Below are 9,400 nucleotides of genomic sequence, written 5' to 3'. Positions count from 1 at the left end.
CTGAACAGGCTGGGGCTGTTTTCCCTGGAGCGTCGGAGGTTGAGGGGTGGCCTTATAGAGGTTTACAAAATTATGAGGGGCATGGATAGGATAAATAGACAAAGCCTTTTCCCTGGGGTCAACGAGTCCAGAACTAGAGGGCATAGGTTTAGGGTGAGAGGGGAAAGATATAAAAGAGACCTAAGGGGCAACTTTTTCACGCAGGGGGTGGTATGTGTATGGAATGAGCTGCCGGAGGAAGTGGTGGAGGCTGGTACAATTGCACCTGGTGAAAGGCATTTGGATGGGTATATGAATAGGAAGGGTTTGAAAGGATATGGGCCAGGTGCTGGCAGGTGGGACTAGATTGGGTTGGGATATCTGGTCGGCATGGACGACTTGGACCGAAGAGTCTGTTTCCATGCTGTACATCTCTATGACTCTATGACCTCATTTAAATTACTCCTTAGTCTTCTCTGCTTTAATAAAAACAACCAAAGTCTACCCTCATGATTTAAATTTTCATTCCAGGTCGCATCCTGGTGAATTGCCTCTGCATTCCCTCCAGTGCAATCATACCTTTCCTGTAATGGGCGATCAGAACTGCACAAAGTAGTCTAGGTGTGGAGGGTCTCACCAAAGTTCTATACAACTTCAGCATGACTGCCCTGCTTTTGTAATCTATGTCTTGACTGATGAAGGCAAAGTTCCAATATGCCTTCTTCACCACCCTACAAACGTGCCCTTCTGCCTTTAGAGATCTATGGACAAACATTCCAAGGTACCTTTGTTCCACAGAACTTCCTAGTATCATGCTGATCATTGAATACTTTGTTGTCAAATGCTCCTTTCAAAGTGTATCACTTCACTTTAGATAATGAAACTTAACTCTGTCCCCTCACTTATGTTCCCTTCTCTCATGAAAGTACAGGACAGGCTTCAGCCTGGTTCCAGCCTTGAAGTCCCACAATGCTTATCTTTCCAGGATTTACATTTTAAAATAAGGCATACATGATTGGAGAAATCACTCGTTAACTGGTACCAGGATGCCAATTTGTTATATTGAGTGCATTAGGAATTAACCATAAAATGTTCCGTGCCTGATTTTTGAGCTAACTACTGCCAGTGTGATGTCTTACAACAAAATCAATCAATCATGTTATTGCAGGTGATGTTTATAAGTCAGCACAGGGTACTCAATCATTATGGGCTCTTGTGGCACAGTGGCAGTGAGCCCGAAGACCCGGGTTCAAGTCCCACCTGCTCCAGAGCTCTGTAACATCTCTCTGAACATGCTGATTAGAAAAAAATTACTTAACCACATACAGGCTCTTGTGATGCACTGGTAGTGTCCCTACCTCTGAGCCAGTAGATCTGGGTTCAAGTCTCACCTGCTCCAGAAGTGTGTAATAACATTCCTGATCAGGTTGATTAGGAAAATATCGACTCAATCAGATAAATATATAGAGAACATGCTAGTAATTGAAAAAAATGTTATTTTGCTCCTTTTTTCCATTCAATGGAAAAAGTTAAGTCAAGCAATTAAAGAAAATCAAATTAAGATAGAGACACAACAGTGAGATAACATGTTCAAGTCATAGTAACAGCCAATACCAATTTAAACTCACTGTGGAATTATTCTAATTATTCTTGTAATGAAATTTTGAGCATCTTCACTGATACAATCTTGATCACGCTCATCCCATGAGAAAGATCCTTTTTTCACATTCATCAGTGTAGTTCTGTCATTTTCACCAATAAATGGAGAACTACCTGTCAAACTTTAATGAAAGACACATACATAAGTTAATCAACATGATGTTGGACTCGGGAAATATAATTAATATTATGCAGACAAATCCACAGAGTACCCTATTCCTAGTTGTTCAGACGCAAAATAACAAGGAACAAAGAACAGTACAGTACAGGAACAGGTGCTTCAGCTCACTAAACCTGTGCAGACACACAACACCTTTCTAAACTAAAAACCTTTTCTCTCTACTTGGTGCGTGTCGCCTCTATTGCCTGCTTATTCATGTATCAGTCAAGGGGCCTTTTAAACATTGATATTGTATGTGGCAGCACATTCTTAACACCCTGTGTAAACAAAAGCCTCTCACATCTCCTTTAAACTTTCCCCATAACATTTTGGAAATCTGTAAAGCTTAAACAGTTAAATTTAAAATGGTGTAGAATTACACAACTGTTCATAATTAATATCATTCCTATATAACCATTAATATTAGGCTTATTCTTTATCAATTTCAATCAATCATGGGTTTATAATATTTTTTATTCATTCATGGGATATGGGCTTCAGTGGGATTTGTTGCCCAGCCCTACTTGCTTTTGAAATGGGAGTGGTTAGCTGCTTTATTGAATCAGTGCAGTCCAAGTTGTATGGGTACAACCCACAATGCCCTTAGGGATAGATTTTCAGGATTTTGACCCAGTGACACTGAATGAAAGGTGATACATATCCAAAACAGGCCTGTGAGTGGCTTGGAGAACTTGCAGGTGGGGGTGTTCCCATGTATGTAGTCCTCTTGTCCTTCCAAGTGGTAGAAGTTGTGGGCATGGAAGATGTTGGCAGAGGAGCCTTGGTGTGCTGCTGCACTGCTACTCCTGTGTGTCAGCAATACAGTGAGTATTTGAAATGGTGGATGGGCTGTCTGAAGATGCAGTCAAACAGGCACATGAATAGGCAAGGAACAGAGGGATATGGATTATATGCAGGTAGAGAGGATTGCATCATGGTCAGCACAGACATGGTGGGCCAAAGGGCCTGTTCCTGTGCTATACTGTTCTGTTTTGTCCCGAATGATGTTGAGCTTCTGGAATGTTGCTTCAGCTGTACCAATCCTGGAAAATGGAGAGTAATCCATATGTACTATAATTTATGTGAAGTTAGGTAGAGTGCAGAATGCCCAGTCACTGATCTTCTCTATAGCCACTGTATATACATGGGTGATCTAGTTCAGTATTAGGTCAAATTATAACTCTCAGGATGTTGATAACGGGTGATTCAGTGATGGTAATACCATTGAGTATCAATGGGGGATGGTTAGATTCTCTGCTGTTGGACATGGCCTCTGCCTGACACTTAAGTGACAAGTAATATTCATGCCACACATTGGCCCAAGCTTGATTATGGTGTTGCTGTATATGGACATGGGTCTGAGAATGAGAATTGTTGCACCTGCAAGGTAAGGGGACATGGTGATTTGTGGTTATCTCACTGGAGTAGTAATCCAGAACATGAGACTCTCGCATTCTGGGAATTGGGTTTGAATCCCTCCATGGCAAATGATGATATTGGAATTCAATAAAAATCTGGAATTAAAAGCTAGTCTAATGGTGACCATGTAGCCATTGGCAATTGTCATTAAAACATTCCTGGTTCACTAATGATCTTTGGGAAGGATCTCTGCCATTCCTACTTGGTGGAGTCTATATGCAACTCCAGAGCCACAGTAATGTAGGTGACTCTTCATTGACATCTGAATTGGACTAGCAAACTGTTTGGTTCCAGGACAATTAAGAATGAACTTTAAATGCTGGTCTAACCAGGGATGCCCATATTCCATTAACAAATAAGAGAACCTTATGTTGAGCTAAGTTAATTCTGAGATATTGAACTTTGTTAGCACACATATTGTGCTTAGTGTTAATTTGCCAGCTGATGGTAATATTGACTAAGTCAAATCTCAGAATGAAACCTGGTTTGACAGACCATAATTTCTATGTTTGCCATTTGTTTACCATGGTGGTCAGTCAAAAGAAGCTACTAGTGTACTTTTCAATAAAAGATTATCAAAGTTTATTGTTTAGAAAAAGAAAATAGCACAAACTGTTACACTCTACCATTAGCCATTCACTTATTACAAATATCAGAAAGAAACATCCAGCCTTTTAGCCAAACAACAACCTTACAGACACTCAAAGGTCAATAAAATAAGTCACTTTGTTTCCCCTTTAAAAGTTCATGTTCAATTGTCGTGGTAATAATCAGTTTCTTTTTGGAAGAAGTCTGAATGCTGTTTTCTTTAATTAATGTCTCTTTCTGGGACCTTTAAATAATCTGTTACCTCAGCTAACATTATTTAACTTGAGTTCCTGAAACTCTCACTTTTTACAGTCTCCCATTTCAGGCTTCATTCTAAGTCACTCTGGACATTTGCCCCAAGATCTGAGTGTTCTCAAGAACTAACAGCAGTTTGAATGAACCTGCTGCTGTCTGGCTGATTACTGGATTGTTCCAACCTTCTGTGTTAGAGGACTCCTGTCACTAGGCAACAGCATGTTTTTTTCTTCTGAATGGACTGCAGTGTACACCACAAAGGTTTCAAAGATCTTACTTACTTTTGTGCAAACAAATCTTAAGAACAACCTAACATCACTCACAGAATAAATACAAAATGAAACTAAAATCTATTTCCTCCCATTTTTTAACACACTTAATATAGAAATACAAATCAAATTAAAACCATACATCGTTTTTCATTATAGAATTATAGTTATCAAGCAACAATAATATATTATTAAAAAGAAACAAGTTTTAAGTACTAAAATGTTGAAATGTCCTTTATGTAGTAAAATAGAAATCGGTGTTGCTCACAATGTTGCAGTTTTAGCATCTTTTGATCTTCATACAACCATACTATGAGGTGCAATGTGTGAGTCAGTGTACTGAGCCAAGGAGAAAATATGCAATAAGGGATAGAATTCCTGAGTGGGTTTCCACTAACTTAATCAGAAACGCTGGGAAAACGATGATTTGAATCATTTCTCTTGGATTTCTGACAGTCTCTTGAAGTTTTAACAGGAGATCAGGAGAACTCAGAAGTTTACTTTCTGAGTGTTACTTTCAGATATAAAATCCACAGGCAGCAGTGAATTGATCAGTTTACATATTCAAGCTGGCTCCTGATTGGAATTCATAAGTAGCAAACATAGAGTGTTGGAATTTCTATCCTCGAGAGGAACTTACTGTTGGGCCATTCTGCTCATATCAACCCAAAAGAGTTGTGCAATTCAAAAGCAATAAACAAAATTTTGTCTCATAGTAATCTGGTTGCATGCACCACTTGCATACAATGCAAATATCCTCTTCATGCAAGGTTAGCCTTGAAGAGTGATGATTCAATGGTGATCCATATTGAGTATTCCTATTTCCAACTTGCAGTTCTTTTATCGCTGAAGAGTATAGTGTTCCTATAATTTTTGGAAGTGAAAGTTCAATTCTCATTGGGTACAAACTACAAAGTATTCTTGCTCAAAAAGGCCACAACATTGGCGATATACAAAAAAGAAAAGTCAGACGGGGAAGAAATCGGCAGATATAGGGAGATTATTGTAGGGCAGAAATAGATCTTTGGTCAATGCTGCAACTGACCTTCAAGAACCTGACATTATGAGCTACATTCAGACTGACTCCATTCTACAGCACATTCATCTCACCAACAAAATAAAAGACGTATTTTTCTTCACTCTCCAAAGGACATTTACTTATACCATGATTTATCTACAATTAAGATAAACAGATAGAAAATCAAGGCTGGTTGAGCTGGATTTTCCAATGTAGCATCTGAGTACTGGGAAAATATGGAGCAGAAATTCTCTCTGACAAAAAATAATGTCAAACTGGAAATTAAAGATGCATGATTTAAAGTTGCACAGAATTCATTTTACTTACCATAAAAATGTGATGACACCAACAGCCCTTTATAAAAAAAGAAACATTTAAAAAATGAGCACAAAATAGATAATAATCGTTATACCATTAAAAAAAATCTTCAGCATAGTCCTGAATGAAAAGGTTACAACTCAAACAAATATAATTTCTACTCCCGTTGCCTTTAGAAGGATTAATTGCAGTTAGGTTGGTGGTTTTCAACATATTGATAGCTAGTGCCTTTTCCAGTTAATCATCCCCTCTCTCTTGAAGGAATTGATGAATGTCTGAGCATAATTCCACAGGTACAATAGCCTTCTGATTTAACAAACTGGTTGCGTTCTTCAAGTGTAAACTCAGAGTGTCAACAGTTACTACCATACTGGCATCATAGTTTAGCATATACTTTCTGGAATGGGGACATCGGGTAGTAAGTTTTAATTGATATTTTCCCTTTCACATAACAGAGGGTCTGCTGCCGTAATCTGACCGGCCTCTTACTACTATCAGACTGAGATTAAGTCATTTTATCCAGGTCCAGGCCTAAACTTAGACTTTTCCTTATACAAAGTGCTCAGTTAGCTAGGTTATGGTACTCTTATCTGCAATTATGCAGAGTTGTCCTTCATGTAAAAATATTCCTAAGAATGTAGGATGTCTGAAACTGTTAGCTTCTGTGATATCCCTTGATCTTTCAAGACTCCAGTATCTTACCATATGTCAGTGGCAGTTGAAATCGGATCCTGGGAGACAATTTCAGGTGCCACAAATTCTGGGCAACCATATTTGCTAAACTGTGGCTGGACTGGTGAGAAGTTTTGTGCAAATCCAAAATCACATATCTTAATATCATTTCTTTCTGGATGCACCATTAGAATGTTCGCAGGCTAATTAAAGAAAAGAAAAATTACATTACAAGCGTGTCAGCAACAAACTCCATTATTACTACTCATAGTGGACTGTGCACTCTTCCACAATCTTTGTGGCAGAGAAACAGAGACATAAGGCCGAGTCAAGTCAGACCACATGGGGAAGCATCCTGCATTGATCTACTGCAGGCCCTTTATAGAAAGACTGTAATATTTATCTTTTTAACTTTAGTTCTTATTTTTCTAATTTATATTATGAATAACTGTAAGGTAATGTAACTTCTTTGTCTTTTATCTCTCTATTTTGATCTAAGATTTGTACCTAAATACTTGTAGCTAAGATGGTGCCACTATTGACTTTTCACTTACTCCTGTACTTCTATACTTGCGTACATGTGACAATAAACCTAATTCTAAAACTCAGGCCTAACCTCCTCAGGGGCTGCTGGAAAGGCAAATACATCTGCACTCCATTGCTCCATCCAATGGCCCCAAGATTGAAGTCATGGTGGCAGGGGAGGGTGGAGTGCTAACCAACTCTCTGCACTGGTATAAGAGACTACCATGACTTAATGAGCTCCCTGACTGACAAGTGATTCCATGGACTTCTATGAGGATCACTCCCCCACAGCCTTGGGACGTGGCTGCCTGTCCGTTGCACTTTTACACTGCTGGCGCATGAAGCAGGTGTGCGGTTAATGTAGCACACTGTCGTACAACATGGCATGCATCCCTAGAATGAGGGCACTTAGCAGCAAGGAAAGCTGCTCATTTCCATGACTGTACTAAATGACAAGGCAGGGATGTTATAAGCATGCAAGTAGGTGCTAAGTGAGTGAGCATCCCTGACATGCAGCCTAGTCCAGTCTGCAACCCGGGTGCCTGGTCCTGTGTGCAAAGTGTTCCCAGTGCAGCCTTTCAATGCTAGCTACTGATGCATCCTGCAATACATCTGTGATTTTAGTAACAGGGAACAGTAGAAGTGCAAGGATAGCTGTGGTGGGCTGGCAGATGCCAATATCCATAGAGGAGGGATGACAACAGTTTGTGCCTGTTGGTCATGACCTGGGCTATAACATGGTCACAGCCAATATGAAGATTTGTTTAGAAAAAGTGGCAAACCCATAGCACGCACTATAGGTTTCTTTGTAATGGTTTCCCAATGTCTAGTTTGTTTGGCAAGTTTGGTAAGATGGGAGGCTGAATATTAATTAGGGGAGCTGTGGCATTGGCTGCTTTCATTTACAAACATTAATCCCCACATCTTGCTACTGCCTGCTGGGAATCTCCCCACATCGCTTGTGAAAAGCATGAAAGATGGAGTGAGATTATCTCAGCTTTGAGATGGGCCTCACTGGACTTCTCATCCGATTCTGCCACACATCTCGCCATAACTCACATCACTCAGGCCCCTGTATCATTCCATCCTTAGAAGATGGAATGTTGCTTGATTGTTGCTTACAATGCTCAGTGCTGAATGTCACACAACCACCTGATAAAGGAGCAGCGCTACGAAAGCTACTGCTTCCAGTTAAACCTGTTGGACTATAACCTGGTGTTGTGTGATTTTTAACTTTGTAATGAGATGAAAGTGAGGACTGCAAATGTTGGAGATTAGAGTCAAGAGTGTGGTGCTGGAAAAGCACAGCAGGTCAGGCAGCATCCGAGGAGCAGGAAAATAGACGTTTTGGGCAAAAGCCCTTCATCATGAATGAAGTCTTGTAATTAACCCTTTATAGCACTCCTGAGCAAAACAGTTGGAAGCTGACACTGCTCAGAGAACTCCATTTGCACTAGGTGACAGGTAGCATGATCGACAGACTGTAAACAAATTATTGCAGTTCGTGTTTTAAAAACAAGTTTTCACAGACAGAAGGAACAGGAATGCTCTTTGGATGAAACAAAATATTATGTATGTCAGCCAACGGATAGGATACCCACATTCCCTCGCTATCCCCTATTTTGTGCAGACTGCCAACACGTTTGGCTCATTGCATCACTACTTCCTGGCTGCTTGAGTTGGTGATCTGCTTATTATTTTACATTGCTTTGGACTTCCCAGTAACTGTTTTGAGCTGTCATAGTGTTAGCAGAGCTGACTCATGCCCAGTTGTCCATCCTCTCAACTTTCATTATTCTTTTAAATTTGTACAGATGGGTAGTTTCATTAAAACTGAACAAAGAAATTATTACCGCTGATTCAGATATTCTCTCATTTCCTTGCACAAATATAAAACATGGAATTACTTGAGAAAAACACAGTGAGGTGACAGTGTAATCAATGTTTTGGTATAAAAAGGAAGGAATTCTTACCTTTATGTCAAGGTGTAGAATCTTGTTGTTATGGAGATACTGGACCCCTTCTAAAATCTGCTGGATATAATATTTAATCTACACAAACCGAACAAAATATGAAAGATTAACCATACAGGAAGATGTTGATCACTGTTAATTGAGTAACAGACTGAATATGATACGTGGAGAAAGTTATGACTGCAGATGCTGGAGGATCCAAGATGGTGGCGACCCAGTAAGACTGAGTCTATAGTGCTTCTCCCAAGACTTGGGCACAGTGGGTCACCTACCCCCTACCAAGCTCACCAAATCATTTATAAATCATTTATAATAGTTTAGTAACTCAAATAGTTGTGTAATATTATATTTAAACAACTTAATCCTAAGTCAAAATGACTAAAGGGAAGGGAGCCCGCAGCTCTCAGCAAGCAGGAACCCCTCCCCCACACTCTCCAGCTGCAGCAGAGGCGTCCACAGCCGCCCCGGGGGACTTACCTACAGTAACAAGCCTTGCAGAAATGCTTTCCAAGCTTGACTCGAAGATCGATGCCTTTATCGTCGAATCCAGAAATCGTTGGGAGTC

General features: G+C 39.9%; 1 protein-coding gene across 1 annotated transcript in view; it reads right to left on the bottom strand.

The window, feature by feature from the left end:
- LOC122550328 (obscurin-like) overlaps positions 1-9,400 on the bottom strand; it is a 784,231-nt gene that overhangs the window by 55,937 nt on the left and 718,894 nt on the right. Inside the window, exons 100-103 of the mRNA XM_043691054.1 lie at positions 8,836-8,913; positions 6,368-6,540; positions 5,675-5,701; positions 1,608-1,760 (exon numbers count right to left, since the gene is read on the bottom strand). Of these exons, the coding sequence (XP_043546989.1) occupies positions 1,608-1,760; positions 5,675-5,701; positions 6,368-6,540; positions 8,836-8,913 (431 nt within the window). The remainder of the gene's footprint in view (positions 1-1,607; positions 1,761-5,674; positions 5,702-6,367; positions 6,541-8,835; positions 8,914-9,400) is intronic.

The sequence above is a fragment of the Chiloscyllium plagiosum genome, chromosome 5 (genome assembly GCF_004010195.1).
Source record: "Chiloscyllium plagiosum isolate BGI_BamShark_2017 chromosome 5, ASM401019v2, whole genome shotgun sequence".
Lineage (NCBI taxonomy): Eukaryota > Metazoa > Chordata > Chondrichthyes > Orectolobiformes > Hemiscylliidae > Chiloscyllium > Chiloscyllium plagiosum.
This window is presented reverse-complemented; position numbering and strand designations above follow the sequence as displayed.